This window comes from Dreissena polymorpha, chromosome 3 (assembly GCF_020536995.1).
Source record: "Dreissena polymorpha isolate Duluth1 chromosome 3, UMN_Dpol_1.0, whole genome shotgun sequence".
Lineage (NCBI taxonomy): Eukaryota > Metazoa > Mollusca > Bivalvia > Myida > Dreissenidae > Dreissena > Dreissena polymorpha.
In genome coordinates this window covers 60,650,696-60,676,504 of record NC_068357.1, presented here as the reverse complement: position 1 = coordinate 60,676,504, position 25,809 = coordinate 60,650,696, and the positions used below count along the sequence as shown (strand labels likewise).

Below are 25,809 nucleotides of genomic sequence, written 5' to 3'. Positions count from 1 at the left end.
GGAATGTTAGGACCTTAAGAACTTAGGGACAATCTATAGACTGTCATCAACTCTGTGAGTGAACACTATGAGCCCGCTCTGTGAAAAGGGGGCTTAATGCATGTTTGATAAAGTGTCATCAGATAAGCCTGTGCAGTCCGCACAAGCTAATCAGGGACGACATTTTCAGCCTGATTTTTGCTAAGAAGAAACTTTCTGTACACGAAAAACACCATTAAAGAGGAGAGTTTGTCCCTGATTAGCCTGTGCGAACTGCACTGGCTTATCTGGGAAAACACTTTACGCACATGCATTAAATACCCTTATCTCAGAGCACGGCCATATAAAATCTTTCTGTATATTGGCTTAGACACTTGACACCATGTGCATACCTCTAACTCTCATTAAATTGGACCTGATTTTGTCTTACATTTAAGTCATTGATTCTGCTATTGAACATTTGAGGAATCTGTTGTGTATACGGGCTCATGTGATTGACTCACTGTGTATACCTCTAACTCTCGTTCAACTGTGCATGATTTTATCGTGCTCCTCTGCCGTGGTACGAAAGGTCTGTGTGAGTCTCTCATTTTCCTCCACCAAACTCTTTATTCTTTGTCTGCAATGTGCAACACACAGCAATACAATTTGTAACACACAGTAATTCACAACAGAGTGCCTGAGCAGCACAATTTTCACACCACCCACATAGCGCCGCGTTCTTGGAAAACAGGGCCTAATGCAAGTGCGTGAAGTGGCGTCCAAGATAAGCCTGTGCAATCCACAGAGGCTAATCAGGGACAATCCTTTTAATATTTTATGATATTTTAATGAATTCTCTTCTACATGAAAATCCAGTCTAGCCAGAAAGTGTTCTCCCTAATTACAGACTGCACTGGCTAATCAGGGAAAACACTTAACACACATGCAATAAGCCAAGTTTTCCCAAAATAAGGATCAATTTTCTGCAATGTGAAACACACAGCAATACATAACAGAGTGCCCCAACAGCAAAACGTCCACACCCACAAATATAGCCGCATTCTTGGAAAACAGGGCTTCATGCGAAAAGTGGCATCCAAGATAAGCCTGTGCAGTCCACACAGGCTAATCTGGGAAAATACTTTTCTATTTTATTATATTTTTTGTTAAAATAAAGCCTCTTCTTCATGAAAATCCAGTCTAGACGCAAAGTTTTCTCCCTGATTACAGACTGCACAGGCTAATATGGAGGACACTTTACAAACACGCATTAAGCCCAGTTTTCCCAAAACAAGGATCAATTGCATGACCTTGCATGACCTTGAGTGAGTAGTTAATTTTATGAGTGTCTTTGCAAATGCTTTTACCACTTATATCTACTATGTTCTGCTTAATAAAATAAACCCTACCTCACGCCATAATAATTGCCCCTATTTTTTTTACGTCCAATAATTAATTGCTGAAATTACTCTTTGATACTAAACATAAATCTTTGATGAAAATGTTTCCATAATGAAGTTCATAGTCTAATCTTAGTATGGTCTCATTGTTTGATTGTTGTTACCTTGGTACAGAGAAGAGATGCGGAATTTAACTAATATTAAATAACTCCACCACCCTAAGAAAATGTATGATATTCAGTGAGCATTTATTTGGATATTATATATGCTTAACATTTTCTGTGACAAGTGTACTTAGAATTAAATAGAATTGAGTTTAATATGTGTTTTGGGACAGTTAATCCCAATCGGGATATTATAAGTATGCTGCAAGATTCATAAATGACTGCAATAGAAAAATAAATTAAACTCAATTTCATAAAATAAAGTATATAAGGTAATGTATGACTTATAGCCCTGTCACACCGGACTGGCGTCCTTACGGCGACCTAAGACTGTGTTTCTCGAAATTTCTGAATGTCCTAGTAAGGACGCCAATGACTTTGTCTGTAAAAATGCAGTTTTTTGCCTTCCATCACACCAGCGTCCTGGTTTATGGCGTTCTGTGCTTCCTCACGCGTCCTTAATACGTCCCTTGCAACCTTACCGCGTTCCATACTGCGTCCTTACGGCGACCAAAGCTGACCATACGGCGTCTGAGCGGCGTCCTTGGCATTCTTATTGCAACCATAGTCGTTCTGAGGACGCAATAGATGTACAAAGGACATACAAATGTCACAATAAGGTCGCCGTACGGTCGCCTCGCAGTCAATGATCATTTCCTGTGGGTTTTAGCGGCAACCACATGACTTCCATGGCGACCCTACCATGTCCCTACTACGACTACTGCGTCTCTAGGGCGTCTCTACGACGTCCTTAACAGAACACCGTAAAACGCCGAACTTCGTCGACTTTTTTGAACATGTTCAAAGTGGTCGCCGTGGTCTCACGTCCTGAGCAATTTTCGGCGTCCTCACTGTGTCTTCTTGCGTCCTTACCGCGTCCCTCCGGTGTCTATGGCGTCCTCACTGCGACCTGGGTCGCCGTAAAGACGCAGCAAGGACGCCAGTCCGGTGTGACGGGGGTATTACAACAGTTATACATAAATATTACCACAAACAACATTATTTTACTGAATATAAAATTTTAGTTCATATAAATGTAAAATGAAAATATTGCCAAGAACTAATGGTGAAAGTTTTGAAAATATGTTGGATTATAATACAATGTATCTTAAATTTATTTTGACATGAACATTAATGAACATTAATGAACTTATTGATAAATAACCTTTTCAAGTCACAAGATATGAGGAGTGCATTGTTCACAAAGCATGTTACCTGCAAATTGGAAACTGCTGTTACAATAATCTGGATTTGCAAACTTAATCTGGATACTGTTTGTATTTGAGTCTTGGTCTAGGGAAATAGGGCTTAATGTTCATCAAGTGCCATCCTAGATTAGCCTGTGCTGACTAAGGGATGATACTTTTCACATAGGGTGGATTTGGGTTTTAAAGAGATTTCCTTTAAACCAAAACTTTCATGTCTTTCAGTCCAATAGTTCTATATAATGTAAATTAGCCAATCTAAAGTATCATCCCCGATAAGGCTGTGAAGTCTGCACTGGCTGATCAGCGATAACAATTTCCTTCTAGAGTGGATTTTTATTTAGAAAAGAGTTCCTTTAAACAAAACAGTCCATTCAATAGGAAAGTGCCTTCCCTGATCAGCCAGGGCAGACTGCACAGGCTAATCTGTGACGACACTTATTTTATGACTTTAATGTTAAATTGTCTTACATACCTACAAGCATGATATTAGACATTGTAGAAAGCAGAGTTAGAGCACACAAGTCCGATCTAATGCTGAAAAGACGACTTTTGTCGTCAGAAACAACTAATTTTTGCCAGCAACCATATGTATTGTATTAAGCCCTTTTGAACAACAAAATTGCAGCAAACATTCCAAGATGGCAACCAATAGAATAAAACATTATGATTAATATATTTAAAAAAATTGCAATTCAAAGCAAAGAGTATGTATTTATAACCTTATTTTTAGATAATGTACAATGTAAGAGAGGCTTATATTAATATTATAGTCAACTATAGTTATAGTTATATACCATTTTTAATTTACCAATTGAAGAAATTAAACACTTCTGTAGGTGCATTAACATTGTAAACTAAGCATGCATTAGATTTGCAAACTGATTAACTGGTAGATCACACAAAAAGCGTCACTTTTTAAGATTTATTATTAACCCTTAAAGCGCTGGAGCTGAATTTTAAAGGCCTTTGCAAACAGTTTGGATCCAGATGAGACGCCACAGAACGTGGCGTCTCATCAGGATCCAAACTGTTTGCTATTCTGATAGTATTCTTTGAAAAAAATCGAAGAAAATGCTAATTTTAGAAATTCAGCAGAAGACATTTTAGCAGAAGACAAATTTCCCAGCATGCAAAGGGTTAAGATTTATTATCAACTTTTATGCACCAACTTCTCACCATAAAAGCTTCTAACTGATCGGCTGTTTTGAGTTTATCACTCAAGAATATCTCCTAAAATCAGCAAGTAAAGTAACATAACTTGGATGGTGTTAAACCATGTTCCATATAAACTATATGATACACTGTCCATACAAGTGAATATTGCTTATTAATTATTTCAAGTGTGGCAAATCAATGCTGAATATTCACTTACCAAAACTTAAATAGATTATTATTATAAAAATACATTAAGTTATAACGTAACATGCTATAGATACATTTTGATAAGTTCCTAAATATTTCAACATTTTGATAATATCTGATCATCTGCAATTAACTTTTGACAAAAATATTTTGGTTAAGTTTTTCAAAATAAAACTAATAAGATCATGTTAGAGTCTGCCTTCGCTCTGTGAAAAGGGTGTTTAAAGCCTCTGCGTTAAATGTGGTCCCAGATCAGCCCACACAGGCAAATCATGGACCACACTTTCCCCACTAACTGGATTTTTGTTAAGAAGCTACTTCATGTGAACAAAAAATATCAAAAAAGCGGAAAATGTCATCCCTGATTAGCCTGTGCAGATTGCACTGGCTAATGTGGGATGAGACTTTACGCACATGCATTAAACACCCTTTTAACAGAGCATGGTTCATATATATATACAAAATTAATTCAACATATTTTATGAAAAGCATTCTGATAACCATTTTCGCCATTCAGTGTTGTTTTAAAGTTTGAAGTAAACTCTTAATGCTTTAAAGGCTCCATTTGTCACTCTATTAAACATGGTAGCTGGTGCAACCATAACCAAATATATAGTTGACCAAACCAAAGTGCAGATTTCTTACTAAATTCTTCAAAGACCTATGACTCTTAAACGGGAAACATAAACATATATTAACCCTAAATAGCCCGTGGTATATCAATGATTAAACATGGTTTCCTGTTGTCAACTAATGACTGACTGTTAATGATCGCCCATCAATAAAACGAGTTGTTTAACATGGAGATACAAACAGTTTATCAATGCTGCATTCTGATAAATTATGTTAACCATATTTCAATCATAATGACACAACAAAAGACATATACATTTTAAATTGGTGTCTATTAATAATTGACAATTGAGGTCTATTAATGATAATAAAGAGTCTAACCATGAGGACACTAGCTAATCAAGGATGAGTTGCTGATAAAAAGTTGTTTATCAATGACAAATTTATAAACCATGATAACCTGTTGTTTATCAATGATGACTGATTGATAAACCATGAGTACATGCTTTAAATAATGACAAATTGATAAACCCTAATTACCTGTGGTTGATTAATGTTAACCTATTAACGGTGAATGATGACATGCTCATAAACCATGGTTACCTGTTTTTCAATGACACCATTTTTAACAGTCCTTTATCGATGATGACATGCCAATAAACCAGAATTACCTGTTCTTTATCAACAATGACATACTGATAAAACATGATTTCCTGGTGCTTATCAATAATGGCATACACATAAAGCATGATAACCTGTTGTTTATCAATGATGACAACTGATAAACAATGATAACATGTACTTAATTAATGATGACATGCTGATTTACCATAATTACGTTTTTTAATCAATGATCTCATGCTTATAAAACACATTTACCTGTTGTTTACATGATGACTTGCTGATTTACTATGGTAAACCATAGTTTATCAGTGATGAAAAGCTGAAAACCAGGGTAACTTTTTGTTTCTCAATTAAAAAAGGTTATTATGGTTTATCAGTATGTAATCAATATTTCATGCTCATAAACTATGGTAACCTGATGTTTATCATTGATTACATACTGATAAACCATAATAACCTTTTTTTGTAATTAATTGTATGCTTATGAACCATTATTACCTGTTGTTTATCAATGATGACATGCTGATAGACCATGGTTACCTATTGTTTATCAACATTTACCTGTTGTTTATCAATGATGACATGCTGATAGACCATGGTTACCTATTGTTTATCAACATTTACCTGTTGTTTATCAATGATGACATGCTGATAGACCATGGTTACCTATTGTTTATCAACATTTACCTGTTGTTTATCAATGATGGCCTGTGTCTGCTCTAGCTGTTTGATGAGATCCTCATACTGTTCTCTCAACTTTGAGACCTCGGTGATCAACATGTCCCGATCACCCTCACAGCTACGGTACTTCTCAACCAGGGAATCTTCAAACAGAATGGTCAAAAATGGCGGATTCAGTTAACCCTTTACCACTTAAATAAGTATTTTGACGCATTTGTAGTCCAATAGAAGGTTAAATGTAATTAAATACCTTTCTAACTAAATTCAAGTTTTAAAAGCTTTATTTCCTACCTTTACAACTTAAACACGTATTTTGACGCATTTGTAGTCCCATAAAAAGTTAAATTTTATTAAATACCTTTCTTACAATATTTAAGTTTTAAAAGCTTCATTTCCAACCCTTAGTTACTGATGAGCAGCAAACAGCATATAACCTGAACAGACAGCGAGTTACTCACAGGCTGTTCTGGTTTGATGCCGGTTGCAAAAGCCATTTTCACTTTGTTTCTTATGGGGGGAAAGGGTTAAAATACAATATGCATCATATGTAAGTTTGCAAAGGAGATGTGCAGAAATACTGAATTGATTATTAGAGGAGAAAATTAGTATTTTTAATCATAATATATTCACAAGGAAGATATTTCTGTCAATAGTTTAGAAGATCATTAATTTTTACCCTCCAAACTGCTTTTCAAACAAATTAGTTGATGGGTTATAAACCCATATGTGCCAGCAACCAATGATTTATCACGCTATGTAGGTGTGTATGAGATATCTGGAAAGCCATAGTTACTGCTAATTTATTTTATGCTTTCCGGTCGTTTATATAGAAATATTATTGACTTTAAACTGATAATTCACTGTTTCAAACAGTGAACATGATTGATAAATGTCAATGTTATACTGTGAAATGAATTTGTTTTTAAGTTTGAATAGCATTTTTCTGCATTTCATCGGTGTATGAACTGTCGGGAAAATTACGCCTAATGCATAAATTAGGTGTATTTTTCCCGACAGTTCATACACCGATGAAATGCAGAAAAATGCTATTCAATGCTTATAATTACAACACAAAATGATCTTAAAGCTTAAATTCTATCGTGGCAAGGGTCATAAAAGTCCTGTTTAATCTAGCGCATGAATCTATTTTCAGTTTCGGTTTCATCTCCAGCAAACAGGCATATCGTTGAAGTTCGCGTAACAAATATAATGTCATTTCACTATTGCAATAAAAAACAAGTCATTAAGTTTCGCGTGTAACAAAACGTTATTTTTGCAACTTGTTATGACCAGAAAGTAGCACCATGAATATTCATGTTTAAATTTGCTTACGAAGTGGGTTTATTGGAAAATGAAAAACCGGTCATCAGGGGTGGCGAAATCAAATGTCCGAGTTGCCCGAGTCGTACATTTGCTTGTCTGGGTAACTGATTTTTTTCAATTAAGTTGTCCGTGGACAACAAGTTTTTTAAAAGTCGGGTCCAGGTATACAAAAAAATACATTGTATTAAAGCCGTAATTAAGTTTTACAAAACCGATTGTTGACATGCGATTACATTGTCAGTGCTATTTGCGGAGCAATCAAGCTAAAATACGGGCACTCTCCTGCGCAGTGATCTCCCTTATTCTATAAGAGACCAGGAGCATGCCACATTTTAAACATTCGGCCCGACTGTTAGACAGTGTACAGACTGGTTTCTTTATTTTTACAATCAGACGAAAATAAAAAGTATCAAAGTAAGATAATCAAAACACGGTCTACCTTGTTATTTAAGATGACTTTAATGGTAAAAATGGAACATTTAGTTCTTTTAAATCTTCAACAACGGAGCAGAAACCCGAAGCTTTGAGCAGTCCACCTCCCAAAAAAACTAAGAAAGATTATGATAAAAAATATGATCTAAGTAAACGCACCAGAACATTTCAAGAAACTTGGCTAACAGATTTTCAATGGTTACCAGTTGATGATAATCAAATTGCTACCAGTAGCGGAGCCTCAGTCTGATGAGGTTCACATATTGGACTAGTTTAATTTGTTAAGATTACGATGTACTTATGTTCAACACATGTTCTAATAACACTAGCTTTGCATGATTAAAAGTTTTAGAAAGTCTTTATATTGTTTATAATATACTGCTATAATGAATGTACTATTGAAATACAACTATAAACAAAACTAGCAAATCATACTTATTTTGGTATATTCCACATTGTTTTACATTAATCAATAAATGCGTTTATAATTTATATAAACATTAACAGACAAGTGTAGTTCAGCAACGGACAAGTTAAATTTCCTAAATGGTTGTCCCTGGACAAGTATAGTTTTTTGAGATTTCGCCACCCCTGGTCATGTGAACAAATTATCCAATCAGAATGCAGCATTCATATAAATGTGACAGAAGTTGTAATTATTTTAGCACAAATACCAAATTAATCATTTTGAATCATATGATTAAAAGATAAAATTTGTTAAATTTGGTAAAATATCTCAGAATTTTAAATTACTCATGAACATTATAGAAATATATTTTCACTCATGGCTGCACAACTTGTGAAAAATATTATTTTGTATGATCACTCATGAATTAAAATTGATATTCCACCAATCCAACCAATATGCTCTATTTTATTCAGATAAAGGAACATTTTGCGGACCAGGATTTTCAATCTGTTCTGGATTTTACAAGAAACTCTGCAATACAACAAAACCGGGTTTTCATCTTTTTATTCTTACTAAAAATAAAAATAATCCAGCAATACCAATCGAAGTAAATTTTATATGTAGCTACCTTCACACAAACTTTCAGCGCACTACAAACTCAAAATAATTGAGCCAATAACAGTTCTTCTATTTAAAATAACATTGAGTTTGATGGCCCTAACTGTCATCTCAAGCAAGGTTTGCACATATGATACCAGCAAAACACAATTTAAAAAAAATACCAGATAAAACCTCAAGCTATTTTAAGTAACAGTGACTATGAACCAACATGTCTAGAATATAATTATAAGCTACATGCAGGCATAGTAAATGTTTTGACATAAACTTCTCTTTCTATTCTATGATTAACTTAGCTAAAAAATAAATAATTCTCTACAACTTCTTATACTTATTGCTTACAGATAATAAATGTATGTACGTTATATAAATAAATTAACAAAAGCTAACTAGAAATCTATAATTTAATTGAGTCAGAATTAGGGAAAATTAGCCTTATGCATGTGCATGAAATATCATCCAAGATTCGACTGTGCAGTCTGCAGAAGCTAATTAAGGACCACACTGTTCCGCTTTTATGGAACATCTAAAAGAAGTCTCTTCTAAACAAATTCCAGTTTAGGCGGAATGTGTGGCCCCTGATAAGCCAACTGCACAGGCCATTCTGGGATGACACTTTACTCGCATGCATTTAGACCAGTTTTCCCAAAATGAGGCTCAATTTGTTTAACAACCATCCCCAGTACCCACCTTTGTCATCACACAACATCTTGTAGCTGCTCTCGGCAATCTGCTTGCGTTTGGTTTCCTCCTTCAGTAGCTCTCGCAGTGTCTCGTTGTCATTACGGATGTGAGCGTAGTCTGAACTCAGGGACTGCACCTGAAAAAACATGCCAACGTCTTAGGATGTCATTTATAAACAAAAAGCCGTTTAACACAGAAAGTGTTGTCCCTGATAAGCCTGTCCACACTGCACCAGTTAATCTGGTATGGCACTTTACACACATGCATTTAGCCCATGTCATTCTGGGTATGAGTCCAAACTAAATGACTGCTTTTGAATAAACATTAAACATGCCAATAACTGTTGTATACCATTATTGCCATTTTCTGCAAGTCTGGAATCAAAGAATTAATAAACATGCACCTGCCACTCAAAATATCAGCATAGTCTGAGAAAACATGAAAAACTTTCATTCTAATGGAAACATGTCAATATTTTATCAGTGTTTCTTTTTTCTCACTATTTTGGGATTGGGGCCTGGTGACATAGGATTGGGAAAATTCACTGAGTTTTGTACTAAAATTGGGAAATTAGTGTTGTTGTTTTGCTAAAAATGCTTCAAAATTGAGAATAAGTGTTTTCAGTATTATATTTATTAACGCTGGATTGGAGAATTCAAAACCTGCTAATGGGAATTTTTAGTTTCCAGCTTGGAGAAATATACAATTTTTTCCAATGGTGAAAAGGGCCAGTTACCGGACCCAATTTTGAACAACCAAACACACTGATTTGTATCTGTTTTAATTTTTAAATGGTGGTTATCCAAAGTACATGTATTTAATCAAACACAACCATCAAAACTTTGTTATTCTTAACTAAATTTTTATTCTAAATATGAGCTAGATCTAGAATCAATAAATTAACTTGTCAATATCTTTTTTTCTTGCTTCTATTTCATGCTCAAAGAACCAGTCTGCAAAATTAACCCAATGGCTGATCGCCAATGCGATGAAACCTCAGCTCTGGCGATGGAAAAATTGAATATTATAGATCACCTGAATTGCGAGGAAAAAAAAATCCAAGAAAATAAACCAATAAATAATCAATTTACTCATTTCAGGTGTAAATTCTTACAGTGACACTGCTTGGTTACTTCACTTCGTTTTTTATCATTGGTGCATAAAAGACAGTTTTTCTTGCAGTTTGGGTCGATATCTTTAGGTATAAGAATAAATCCTTGAATACACCTAAAATCGGTGATAAAATTTCAAGTTGAGTGAAGCATAACCGTGCAGTACACAAGGACTTTTTTAACAAGAACACAGGTTTAATAAATAAAGTAATTCTGATGTATTTCATATTGCAATTATAAGCAGCATAAAAATCTGTCTTTTATGCACTAGGTGAAATTTTTAAAAAACATTGTTTTAAAAAGTTATTTTAAAAAAGCACCCCACAAAGTCACGTGTTTTATATGCATGCATTGCAAATAAGAATAAAGGTTGCAGTGGCATAATGGATATGGTGATATTTGATCTCCCCCATAGATACCAAGTACTTGTTCTAGTTGATCTCCCCCATAGATACCAAGTACTTGTTCTATGGATATGGTGATATCTGATCTCCCCCATAGATGCCAAGTACTTGTTCTATGGATATGGTGATATCTGATCTCCCCCATAGATACCAAGTACTTGTTCTATGGATATGGTGATATCTGATCTCCCCCATAGATACCAAGTACTTGTTCTAGTCCCAGGAAACGGACTCGTGAGCATTTCAAATAAGCCTAAGGCTGTCTATGCAATCAAGCTAAAATAAATAGGTTTAAACTAAATAAGAGTATTCTGTGGAATGAAAACAGCTTCTTTATGGGCATCAATCTTCAGAAAAAAAATGCTTAGCTAATTGCCACATAAGAAGACATTGTCACATGTTCTTAAAGGAACAAGCTTCTGTTAGTTTACATAAACTTGATGGAACAGTTTATGTGGCAAATCTTTGGTATCGGTTCACATTTCACATGGCATCTCTTAATATCTAAGCTCATTAACAAAAACAAGAGGGCCAACAGAAATTTACTGTTCTGAGCAGGAATGCCCAATACCATGTTTAAAAAAAAAAAACATAATTATTTTCAAAGTCAGCCCAGATAGTGTCCACAAGCAAAACAATGACGATGCACAACAGACAACAGACAAAAGGCAATCACATTATGCTCAGATGAGCTAACAACACATCATTGTCATACAAACTTGGCTCTTTTCAAACTCTATACACCTAAAGGCTTAAATGCATTAAAGCAGAGCAGAAATTTAACCCTTGCCCACAAAGTGAAAATGGCTACCCGGTATATGCAAACAGCATAAAACCAGACCAGCCTGCGAGTAACTTGCATTCTGTTCAGGATTTATACTGTTTGATGCTCATCAGTATCTAAGGGTTGGAGATGAAGCCTTTAAAACTTGAATATAGTAAGAAAGGTCTTTAATTAAATTTAGCTTTCTTAGGGACTACAAATGCGTCAAAATACATATCTAAGTTGTAAAGTTTTAAGCCAACAATTTCAAGAACAAACCCCAGTTCGTTCAGTCTCCACAAGACTCTCCATTTCTCTGACGCGCGTGAGCAGTGTATTGTGGGATTCCTCCAGGCTGGCGCGCAGGCTCTGTTCCCGCGCCACTTCCTCCTTCAGCTCTGTGATGCGCTTCTGAAGCTTAGCCTGTGACATGTTCAACCCCTCCGCTGTCATGGCCGCCTCCATCTACAGTATACAGGTCAAGCTGGTCACACTTTTTGAAAATATTTTTGGGCATTCTCTCAATATAAATATAAGGATGAGTCATAAGAGACCTCACCTATTTATCCAAGCTCTATAATGTCTTTAATGCTTTAATCTGATTCAAAAACTTTTGAGTCCGTTTCCTGGGAAGAAACAATGTCTCCATCTACAGAATACTGGTAAAGGTCACATTTTTTGAAAGCATTTTGGGGCATACTTACAATATAAATGAGCTGTGCTTTGAGAAACTGGGGCCTCATGTAAAAGCGTTGAGAGTATAGTCCCATATTAGCCTGTGCAGTCTGCAATGGCTAATCAGGGACAACACTTTCCACTCTAATGCTATTTTTCATTTAAGGGAAATCTATTCAGAGCAAAAAATCAATTTAAGACAGCAGTGTTGTCCCTGATTGGCACTTTAAGCACCTGCATTAAGCCCTATTTTCACAGACTGTTGCTGAAATATTGGGATCAATGCCACATAAAAGACTTGACCTTTTTAAAAAATAGTTGATAACCTCTAAAGCCTAAAGATAATTGAAACACTATTGAGTCTGTTTACTCTGAGTGAAAATGTTTAATTTATTTGGAGATCTCAAAAATGCTCTAAGATGGTATCGAACCCAGGACCTCATTAACTTTAGGCAGACATTATATGAACAAAAATTATACAAAATCAGGGTGCAAAATGCTCAGCAATTTATGATAATTCAAGCCATTTAATTTAATTTTTACCATAAAGTTATTTATAAAGCTAAATATGAAAATGGCCCAACTACAATTAAAAAATCTCAACAGTTACTTTATCGCTCAAATTTACTATAAAATATGTAAGCCTAATTACAACTCACTAATTTTCCAATTTTAGTCAAAACAACATGATTTTTCCCTATCAAAAGGGACTCCACTCCATTCCCAAAATGGTGAAAAAACACTGTGAACATACCCTTGTCTCCGTGGACTGTTCTAGTGCCCTCTGTAGTTCCCGTATCTCATCCCGACATTTATCCTTCGCAGTCACCTCTGACCCCAGCTCTTCCTTCAAATACTCTACCTGCCGGGTGAGCTTGCCTGCAAACATTAGGATTTATCATAAAATTTTAACCCTTTACCACTTAGATACATTTTTTGAAGCATTTGTAGTCCCTTAGAAAGTTACATTTAATTTAAGACCTTTCTTACTAGATCAAAGTAAAGGCATCAAAATATTTCCAACCATGAGATACTGGTTAGCTGCAACAGATTGCGAGTTACTGCGAGCCCTGACTTACCTATTTCCTATCGTAAATGAGAAATTCCTAACACGCCAAAAGTTTCGTCCCTGATTAGCCTGTGCAGACAGCAAAATCTAATCTGGGAAGACACTTTACGCACATGCATTAAGCCTTGTTCTCCCAGAATAAGGCTCATGGGAGCCCTGACGTACCTATTTCCTGTTCGTAAGCTTCCCGGGCATACTGGAACTTCTCCTTCATCTCTCTCACATCCTGCTTGGTGTTGAGCTTCTGGTCCCCCTGCAGGTTCACCAGGGTCAGCTTCAGGCTCTGCAGGGCACTCTCATTCTTACAGACCCGAGTCACAAGGCTCTCGTAGCTGCTCTTGAACTTCTCAAAGTTTTCCTGATCATAATTTATAAAAGCAAGAGATGTGTTTGTCAGAAACACAATGCCCCCTAATGTTCCGCTCTTTTTTTTTTTACCTTTGACCTTAAAATGACCTTGACCTTTCACCACTCAAAATGTGCAGCTCCATGAGATTCACATGCATGCCAAATATCAAGTTTCTATGTTCAATATTTCAAAAGTTATTGCTAAACTTTACTGATAGGTTAAAGTTTTGGGACAAAATGACGGAATGACAGACAAAAAGAAAGACAGACAGGCCAATAACAATATACCCCCGATCATTTGATCCGGGGGCAAAAAAATGATAAAAATCTGTATAAATTATTTCTTAAAGACTGTTGTATATAAATTTAATAAAACTTAGTCGCTCTCTGAGACAACAGGGATAAATGCATGCACGTAAAGTGCGTAATGTGTCCAACCAGATAGCAGATGCAAACCACACAAGCTAATCAGAGAAAACACTTTCCACTTTAATGGTATTGTCATTTAAAGGAAGGCCCTTCTTAGCCAAAATCCAGTTTAGTACAAAAGTGTTGTCCCTAACTAGCCTGTATGGACTTCACAGGCTAATCTTCAAAAACACTTTAAGCCAATGCATTCAGCCCCTGTTTCTTAGAGCACAATTTATATATTAAAAATGACAATAATTATTGATTGTATTATTACAAAAAGGCTATTGTATCAACTTTGATCAAATTTTCTTATTATGAAATATTTTGTTATATATCTACAGTCCACTCTCGTTATCTCGACATCAGATATCTCCATATTCTCGATATGTCGAAGTAAGCTTAATGTCCCAACTTTTTTCCTTCTTTATCTATATAAATAAACATCGCATATGTCGATTTGCGTTATGTCGAATAATTCGATATCTTGATATTAAACTTTGTCCCGAGTCCCGATTTTACATGTTTTTACTGTGGTTTATCTCGAAGTGCGAATAACTGTTCCAGTGTCAGCAAAAGGTGAGAAATTTTCCTTTGATACTTCACCGTTTCGCTTCGCCCGACTGCTCCCAATACTGTGCGGTAGGAAATTGATTAGTTAATTGCATCAATAATCACACGTGTGTAATGTCGTTAGCCATTAACACTTGAGTAAGGTCTGTCACTTTAACTGTCACTTTAACATCAATTAACTGCAATTAATACACAGCCTGCCGAAAGGCCGAAATACTAATTGTTTTTACAAACAATATTCCAAAATGCATTTAGTTATATTTTTTCTAATAATCGATTGAACTTTGCATTTCAAACTACAAAATGTACATATACAGTTCAGTATTCCGGAACGTGATTCACGCACGATCAGATGGAAGACCCTCGTCTTGATTGGACGTCAATTGCATCATAACTTAAAATAGCAACATTACCGGATGTTTTCTCGACAGTTTAGAAATATTATAACCGCATGCAATCATGTTATACTTAAAACGTCATTTTAGGCATTTAAATAGCAAAATTAATAGTGCCTCGTAAAAACGCCTATATATCAGGTAGAGTATTATTCCACACGGTGACAGCTTTAGTTAGACCTCTTAGCTGGTATTCAGATGTTAAAAACAAGGTAAATTTTTGTCTCATATTTCTTTGAAAACGCCTAATCGGATATCTCGAACTCTCGTTATCTCGATATTTTTTCTTGTTCCCGCCGACTTCGAGATAACGAGAGTGGACTGTATTTTCTGCCAAACGATAAATCTGTAAGACGTTAACGTCACTTCTTGTGTTTATGCTAATATGATAACATGTTTTCTTGTTATAAAGGCCATGGTAGAATTAAAGACATTTATTAAATAAAAGTAAGTTGTTTGTACAGTATATTTTATTCAAATACCTGATTATAATTAACATTCCTTGTCTGTCCCCGAAAAGGTGACACTGGCTGATACGGAGAATCGCGTCCATTTTGATGATACGGTGAGTTGCGCCCGTTTTCACCTGACCCAGGTCCTGGATTATCAAAGCCCATGCCCCCCAACTGATCTATCAGCTGTTTGGTGTCGTCTTCGGCCGCTCGAAGCCTTGACTCCAGGACTTCATAGCTCTGTTTGGAAGGTCCATTGTTGACTGATAGCGGTGGTATAACTGCACGTAGTGACATCTTGACTCTTAATTATATAATTAAGGTTTAACTCATTAATCCTTGATGTACTTTAATTAAGGTCTAAATTATTAATCCTTGGTGAACTTTCATTAAGGTCTAATCCATTAATCCTATGTACATGATGTATTGACCTAGCCGACTGAAATTGCATCATACTTGTACATTTCATGGATGGCACTTCTTTGATACCATTTGTTGCTTGTTTCAGTAATTCTCAAATATTCACCATTTATCTTATCAGCTCAATTAATAGACATATTGTTTTCACATGTATTATAAAACTGTTCATATCAACTAAATCAAGATGTACCATGTATAAACCAAAACCATTTCTAAAGTTCTTAAGTAAATGTCTTGAAAAATAAATAAATAAATAAAACAACAGTTTCACATCATACAGTTATATGATGAACATTTAATTGTGTTAAACATTCATTCCCTACACTTTTAATAAGTTCACCAAAGTATAAGGTAAGAATCTCCACTTCACTGTATCCAAACTTGCAGAGTAACCCAAATTCACTTCAAACTAATCCAATACTTTCCATAGTATGCGTGTATATTGCAGTAATAATGATAACGCTGGCAGTTTGCTTGAGGGTGTCATTCGTTTATTAAGCTACTGGCCCGTACCAAAGGAAGCCTTGCGCAAATAATCGCTGTCACACCTGGGCTTATAGCCGCGATTGTACTCAGCAATTATCCAGCAATCATCATAGGCCACTCCAGATTTCATACTCGCTATGTTTGCTTTCCTCAGACTTGCTATGATTTTGGAACAAAAAAATTCAAGATAGCTCCAATAAATTCACATTTCTACCCCACACTTTATTTGTTCTTTGCAGAATGCTCTTGACTGTCTGAAATGGAGAAAAAATAATCTTGAAAATTTATATGACTTCTGACTCTAGATCAAGTAGGTTTTTTCTTCCTATGTTACATGGTGTTTTACAGCCTGTATTTGACAAACTAGTGTACTTGATTGAACAAATATTAGAGAAACTAAGAACGGGGTTTAAAGGGGTAGTATTCTCTTATGACCGTCATTTGTACTAGTGTATGTCTGTTAATGTCGCTAGTCTGACAATTTAAATTAAAAAACACATTTTTCAGGAAAGCTTCAGAAAGAGTTACAAAATTAATACGCTTACAATACTACATGTAGTTACAAACTCAAGAATTTACACAGATTTTTTAGGGTTTATTTGGGACAAAAATTTGCCCCAAAAAAACTGCTTAAAAGTTATATTATTTTCCCCTAAAACTACTTTACTTTAAAATTCAACTCTCACTGCAAGCTTTATTTGATAAAAAAGACACAAGTTTGACAAAATCTTACACAGATTTGAAGTATTTTGGGTTATTTCCCAGCTATTTTGTTCAACCAGGCATGCAAACATAATGTTTGTCATTTATCACCAGAGTGAAATTGATTTTAATGTGCCTAAATTCAGACTTTTGGTAAAAAAATAATCATGAAAACCATAATAAATCCACTGATTTAAATGCAGTTTTTTTATTTGGGATAAATTAGACGATATTTGGGCTAAGTTAAGTTTTAACTAACAAATTGCTTACTCTTTCTATGCAACATATATCACCAAAACTGTACAAGCAATACTTAAACAAGTTAACCCTTTTTCGTTCAGAAGCAAAGTGAAAATAGCTTTATGCAACCAGCACAAAACCAGAATAACCTGTGTGAAACTTGTAGTTTGTTCAGGTTTTATAATGTTTGCTGCTCCTCAGTATTTTAGTAGGAAATGAAGCCTTCAAAACTTCAATCTGTAAAGAAAAGTCTTCAATTTAATTAGATTTTCTAAGGGACTACACAGGTTAAAATGAGTATCTGAAGGGTGAAGGAATGTGATATCACAAAGACTGTATGATCTATACATATACCTTTAGAAGTTAACTTATCAAGCCTATTCATAATCAATAATAATGCACTATAAGAATCTCTATGATAGCCGGACTTCATTGATACATGATATCAACTCAAAGACATTTTATATTTAAACCCAGGGCAGTAAATAATACCCCGAGTCTGTGACAACCTACTGATCCCAATCAAAAGTACACAATCATGTAGAATGCCTGACTTATCTGAGGTACATGTAGTTGACAGTCATCAATAAACACACAGTATAGTGACTATATATTTGTTCTACAGAAATTTTGAGTTTAACCCTTTACCACTTAGACACATATTTTGATGCATTTGTAGTCCCTTAGAAAGTTTAATTTAAATAAAAACCTTTCTTACTAGATTCAAGTTGTAAAGGCTTCATTTCCAACCCTTAGATACTTAGATAGCCATTTTCACTTTGCTTCTTATGGGGGAAAGGGGGAAATATTGTTCAAGTCAAACCTGGTTTCAAACTGACAGAGCATAAGGAGACATATTTACGATGGCTTTAATGTGAAATCCTGAAACCTGGTTTGCTCTGTTAAAAGATTAACAAGTAAATAATCTAAAATGATAAAAAACTACACACATTCATAACATATTGCCAGTGTTGTCTCACAATTTTGGGAATGGGGCCCTTTGGATTGGGAAAAATCATAATGTTTTGACTCAAATTGGGAAATGGGGGTTGTGCTTTTCTTCAAAAACAAAACATTTACAATTGAGAATATTAAAAACATGCGTATGAGTGTTCAAATTATAGCTCTACCTGAATGGCAAATTGAACTAAATAGTGCAATCTTTTTTTTAGTAATTTTGTTTAACCTTCAATTTGAATTTTAAAGCTGTCATTTGGGAAACATATATACTTGTTGAGATCGAGGCTAAATTTCAGAGCCTAAATTTGGCAAAAGCAAGACAGTAATGTGTCTGTCAGAAACACAATGCCCTCTATTGCGCCGCTTTGAAATAAAATTTCAATATATCATTTGACAGGTTTGGAAATTATCTCCCCTTTAAAGCTTATTACTTCCCTTGGATTGTATTTTTTTAGTTTTGACCTTGAAGGATGACCTTGACCTTTCACCACTAAAAATGTGCAGCTTCATGAGATACACACGCATACCAAATATTAAGTTGCTATCTTCAATATTGCAAAAGTTATGGGCAACGTTAAAGTTTTCACACGGACGGATAGACTGACTAACTGACTGACTGACTGACGGACAGTTCAACTGCTATATGCCACCCTACCGGGGGCATAAAAAACAACACTAATGGCATAAGATAATTTATAGCAGTATAAATATAGCAACACACAAACTATGTTACATTCAGCGACTTTTAATTGCCCAATCGGGAAAAGTACTGATACCAGCACAATTGGGAAAATTTGGTGCAAAAAAAATTAAATTGGGAAAGTTTTCGTCATGAAGTCTTCAGATTGGGAAATAATTGGTGTTTTAATTTGATTTGTTGCAAATAAATGGTAAGTGTTGTCAAGTTGTCAATTTTATATGAACTTTGGTTCAAGAAATAGAGCTGCATAGGGAAATTAACTGAATGTTGCAGTTTATTTTTATTTTATTTTTTAAACCTTCAATTGTGATTTTTTGGACAGCTATTGGGAAAGTGTCGTTTTCTGTTACTTTACAAAGAAGGAAAAATATGGCTGGTTATATTGTTATCATAGTATGTCACTTCTATGTCAAGTACACAGTATGTCACTTCTATGTCAAGTACACAGTATGTCACTTCTATGTCAAGAACACATTATGTCACTTCTATGTCAAGTACACAGTATGTCACTTCTCTGTCAAGTTTTCAAGTTTTTTTTTACCCATGTACACTCTTGATAAGGGGCATTTTTTGTGGAAATACTCATAACAATTATTAAAGCCACACACCTTGAAATGAAAAACATGGCATAGTAAATTTAAGTATAAATAAAACATATTTTATCTATGCCAATTAGAATATATCTGGTGGTTACAAGGTAGAAATCCGTCTTTTTTGAGCTTTATAACTAAAAAATAATCACATTTGTTGAAATGGACAATTTTACGTCTAGAAATCCTACTTTTGGTTTTAAAAGCGGTAACGTTTGAAAATAATAAATTACTTGCTAACTAGGCTATAGATTTAATTTTATCTATGCCAATTAGAATATATCTGGTGGTTACAAGGTAGAAATCCGTCTTTTTTCCGCTTTAAAACTTGATTAACATGTATTTCATTTCAAGGTGTGTGGCTTTAAAATACATATTTCTTTTTTTCATAGTGGGTATCAATTGCATAAATCTAAACTTTCATTTCAACTGCACAATGGGTCAGCAATCGACATCAACAGATCCACCTTACATGTATATTATGCTGTATATTTTCTAGCACAGCAGTCCATTTATTTACTAGAGGGGTCGTAATCACATGACAAAAAAGATGGCTACGTCAATGCCGAGACAGGTTTGTTTCTGCGTCGTAAACCCTTTATTACTTGTATCAATTGTTTAAATGTCGCTCACTTTCCAGCCACTTAACAGCAAGAAAGTGAATAGCAATTATTTTTTGTAAATATTTCCTCTATATCTCAACCTTGCTCGCTGCGAAATTTCTTAGTGGGACACAAAATTACAGCTCCCCCTAATAAAATGTGCATGAGTAAAGTCAAGATAAAGAGCAAATATTACTCTGAAATTAATGCTAAACACCAAAACAAGCCATCTTCTTTGTCAAGTGATTACCCAATCTGTTTACTGTAAATGGAAAAAAGTGTCCAGAGGGGTGACGGAAAAAAAGACTTGCAAAAAATTACAGGCCAGGATATTACTGGATGTCACAGAATGGATTATAATATAGAGAATATTATGTTAGTGTGATTGTGTACTTAAATTTATCCCACGAGTGAAGAAAGATTTACATGGTGAGGCTTTAAGTACACAATCACACTTACATACTGTAGTATTCTATTTATCCTACAAAATAATAAAAACAAGACTATTGCCAAGCAATATATGGCTCCTACCGACTCCACCATTGTCAGATTAAAAAAAAAAAATTTGTTGCCATAGCAACTAGAATTTTTGACGTAGGAACAAAATGAAATGACGTGCATATGAAAAAATATGAAGAACTTTTAAAGTTATCGAATGATCCAGAAAAAGTGTGACAGACTGACAGACAGACACACAGAGCGCAAACCATATGTCCCCTCAAGTGAAACCGGTAGGGGACAAAAACATGTAACCTGTTTTTTCTGTTCATCATCAACCTCTACTACCAGATTTACCGGGAAAGAATACGACATGTGTCGTTTGACGTGTGAATAATTTTTTGCTGTTTGTGTTGCATTTTGTGTTTAAAATATATCACATCTTGGTATCAAATTGTTTGTTTTGTTAAATCTGATTCAATTTTACTAAAAATGAATACTTAATAGTTGATTCCGAGTAATAATTATGACCTTCCTCCACACGTACATGACAAGCTGTGGGATAAACATAGGTGTGGGATAAACATTATCTTTTTTGTATAGGTCCTATTATGTTCTATAAAATCATTTAGCTGTAGGATAAGTTTCATTTACATTAACCAATGTTAGTAAATTATTCACAATCTTAGACAATTTTGTATGATTTGTGAGCTCTTAAAAGGCAAATAAAAAACAGATTCTTTTAAGCATGACAATTTAGTAATATATTACATAACATTAAATAAAAGACCAACTATATAGGCTAAGGTACTGAGGAGTAAATTTTTTATGTAGATGAAAATTCACCTGATAGCCATGATTACTAGTAGAAGCTGAACTAGCAATCAATTTTAGGTGAAAGGGGTCGCTTCACTCATGAGGGGGATTTTTGCGGCGTTTCGCTTTTGGGGGGATTTTTTCCTTACTCTCTCATTATAACATTTGTACATGTTTGCACTATATTCATTTCTTTTTCCATAATTTAGTATGTTTGACAAGATTAAATTGAGATATAATAATCATGAGACACATCTTAATTTTTTTTATTTTTTTATTTCAGGGGCAATATTTCCCCCCAAAAGGGGAAAAAAATGTACTTTTCAGGTGGGGGACTGCAGTTGAATTTGGCCGCAGATTTGATAGATTGAGGGCCCTGTTAGCGAATGTACAGTATTGTCACATCTTTATCTCAGAAATGTTTAACAATTATAAGGATGCAATTAAATATTTATTTAAGAACAATTATTTATAAAAAAATTCAACTAAAAGATAGTTAAATTTAACAAATGTTGTATGATCATGTACATGTATATATGGTTAACTATTTTATATCATTGTTTATATACACTGACACATGTTTAAGATAATAAATTTGTCAATAGTAATAAAATCATTCAGTACCCTAGTCTTTTTCTTCTGTTAAAAGCTAAAAGAGCCAATGTTAGTTGAAGTATATTGCAAACTGTAAATAAATGTTGCCTTGTGTACAATACAGATTGTTTCACGTTAAATGGGCTTAAATTAGCAGTAGCCATTGAAATTATTTTCAGACCTTTGTTGCAATACTTGTTCTGGAGTTTCCCTAGCCCTTTTGGGAAAAGGAGTATAGTTAATTTGATTTTTTTTTAATCTATAAAATGACGAATTTTGGCAGTTTTGTGTACAAAATGGACCAAAATGGGGATTTTTTTATAGTATCAACAAATATTGACACCATTTTCAAGCCATTCCCTAGTCATTTTGGGAAAAAATGCAATTCACTCTAAAAGTCAACAAATTTGAGAACAACTGATTTAAGATAACTATTTATAACAATTCAAACTAAACTTCTAAATCTAAATTTTAATTATATACTTTGTAACATGTTTTTGAAATTAAATTAAGACATAATAATCATTAGACACTTAAAAAAAATAAAAAATACATTTTTGTTTAATTTGGATTTTGTTTAATATGCTCATATTTATCATGTCATTAAACTATATTGTTAAAAATCTGCCCCATGTGATAGTCCTGTAGTGATTTGGACTATTTATCCTTCGATTACCGTGTATCAAGCGATTAAGGAAACAAGTTAACGAATTTCTGAACAAATAAAAATAATGAAGCATTAATCAAGTTACTTTAACAGATTTATTTAATTATCGTAAAATCCATGTCAAAATTGATACCATAAAATCCATGTCAAAATTGTTTATTTACAGCCTGTTTAACCATGCAAAGCTGATAGTTCCAAACACTGCTGCAATAACATTCACTACACGCCTTGTTTACCTGGTATCGAGACGTCACATCTAAAATGGAAGAGCATTTTATTGCAATAGGCATGAGGCCAACTTAACTTAAAATTTGATTTGATGATCTATATAAAAATTTGATATAATAAATGTCAATCAAAACGGGGGTATTCCCACAGAACATGCGTGTATGGCCTGACGCAATGTGCACGCAGTGCTCTTAAGCTAGATTTCAAGATGATTTCATATATTTTTTCTGAAATTCATGAGAGTGGGTGCTTTTTTTTAATGTGTTGTACTTTGACCACTTCAGTAGTGCATGCAGTCGCCAGCTTCCTTTTGACATTTCTGCAGAAATCTAATGCCGAGGACCATTAAAATGCATGGAATATGGATACATTTATATTATTTCAGTTGAAGCCAGATTTTTTAATGCCATTAAACCTGTTTTTCCTCATTTTGGTTGTGTTTATATTTCTTTTCAAGGATAGTCATGTTATTGGAATAAAATACTCGAAGCCCATGCATGTGACCTCATCCCAAGCGCCTCATTCTTAATGTCAACAAAATGATCGATACTGGGAGACGCTCAATAATTGGGAGAACCATTTGATTATATAAAAAAAGGTTATTCCATCAATTCAATGTATTAAATATATGATGTTTTGGATTTCTTACCAGGATGATGATGTACTACATTTGTATATTACAAATGGATTTATATACAGTCAGTAAACCAGTTTAGAATAACCCAGCAAAAAACTTTAATTCCTTTGACCACAATAATTTATTTCGGGATTTAGTTTTAATGTGAGAAGATGTTAAAATAAAGGGTAAAATTTATTTTGTATGATAACAGATTAGGCCAGACAGCATATTTAATATGCAGTTTTTTTGTTAAAAATAGCCAATTAAAGTTCACCCTTCCGAAAATTATTAAATATCATTCAACTTACAGAATAAGTATTTCAAAACATTGTAATGGCATTTGTCTTCAATCAGCAAAAAGTTTATTTGAAAATAATAAAGCATTCTATAGCCATGATGCACATTTCAAAACATAACATTCAATCAGTTCTGGTAAACTTTTTGCTGCATTTATCCCCCCCCCCCTGTAAGCATAATACACAAGCTTTCTTGCTGAAACTTTGTTAATTTATCTATTTATTTATTTTATTTTTCAACTTTGTTAATTAATTCCTTTACCTTATGTATACCGTAGACACTAATCATTTTGTTTCTATTGGGGCATTGTGGAAAATTAAATACAAATTAATCGGAACTGATTATCCGGAACTGGTTGACAAACTGCAATGATAATTTATATTTGATATGTGCTTGATGCCATTGAAAGAAATTTTGAAAATTCAATACTTAAAGTTCAAAAGGTTGGCTAATATAATTGTTTGTAAACTGAAAGCCAGTCAAATCCAATCTAAATATTTTTTTACAAGACAGAACAGTTCTGTAAACTGTGAAAAAATACAGGACCTCTTCTTTTTTTTACAGGATCTACCGGCTACAGAATATAATATTAAAAAAGCCTGGTTTCATTGCTGGGATCAAGGTATCATCACAATTATTAATTTTAATTGTGTAACAGGTCGGTATTTTCTCCCTGTATTTATGTGAATTTCCTCCCTTTAAAATGTTGTTTTAAATAGTTAACATATTTATAGTTTATACATAATATTTGTTTTCAACACTATTATAACTATGGTATTATGTTGCAACTATTTGAAAAAACAACAACAACAAAAAAACAATGTAGTTTTAGGTCGCAGGTCAGCACATAAGGTAGTTGTGAAGATGCAGTGATGACCTGTAAATAAACTCTGACATTCACACGTAGTTTTAGGTCAGCCTTCCCATCAAGGGCAAGGTAATCAGGTTGATCCTGATGACTAGTTTATACATTGATATACAACTATCAATATATTGCAGGGTTAACTACTCTGATACGAATTATTTAATTTTGATCTAATAGTAAAAAAAATGTGAGTTTAAACGATCATTTGCGTTTGTTCTATGTAATTACAACCTTATTCAAGGTGAATAGAAGAACCCGGGTATAAAACAATTGCGTTTGTTCTATGTAATTACAACCTTATTCAAGGTGAATAGAAGAACCCGGGTATAAAACAATCCTATCACAATTGCAATTACAACCACACAAATTGATATACATATAATTTATAATAAGATTAATAATAAGATTGTTATGCGACTAAGTCGTCATCGATTTCGACTAGCATTTGTCAGATTAATTACCCGGTATGCAGATTAGGCAAAAGACAGTCCAAATTTTACAGGACAGACCGGCTGCCGAGTAGAACACATTGAAAGGCCAGTTGTAAATTTCGCATGCCTCCCAGGAAGGCATAGAGGCATGGCAAACGAAATTCAAAAATGACATTTTAACGAATGGTCAATTCAAGAAAGGGCAAACAAACGCAACACCCAAATTTGCCTTTTATTTGGGGAAATAAAAATTCATTCTGTAAATCAGTTAGACAGTATGCAGAGAATATATTTGAAATTCAAATCAGTTATCAACGATGGCATTTGTATATATAAATAACCCAAGAACGCTGTCATACATCGAATTACTTAACCTGAATGTGCAGTTTCGTATTCCTTGAATAAATGCACAGTTATTTAAAGTTTTGAACGAGCTCTCTTGTTGAATCTTGTTGTGAAGTTTCACGCGAAATGATGCCTACTCGGATGTTTTCGTTGTTTCATTACAAAATGTTT

General features: G+C 34.2%; 1 protein-coding gene across 1 annotated transcript; it reads right to left on the bottom strand.

Annotated features, from left to right (window-relative positions):
• Positions 1 to 532: 532 nt before the first annotated feature.
• On the bottom strand, positions 533 to 25,756 carry LOC127874403 (coiled-coil domain-containing protein 150-like). Its single transcript, XM_052418714.1, has 8 exons — positions 25,653 to 25,756; positions 15,669 to 16,798; positions 13,628 to 13,820; positions 13,148 to 13,272; positions 11,998 to 12,183; positions 9,446 to 9,575; positions 5,980 to 6,116; positions 533 to 598 (listed from the first exon to the last, which is right to left on the bottom strand). The coding sequence occupies exons 2-8, from the start codon at positions 15,933 to 15,935 to the stop codon at positions 566 to 568; spliced, it is 1,071 nt and encodes a 356-aa protein (XP_052274674.1). The 5' UTR covers positions 15,936 to 16,798; positions 25,653 to 25,756; the 3' UTR covers positions 533 to 565.
• Positions 25,757 to 25,809: the final 53 nt, after the last annotated feature.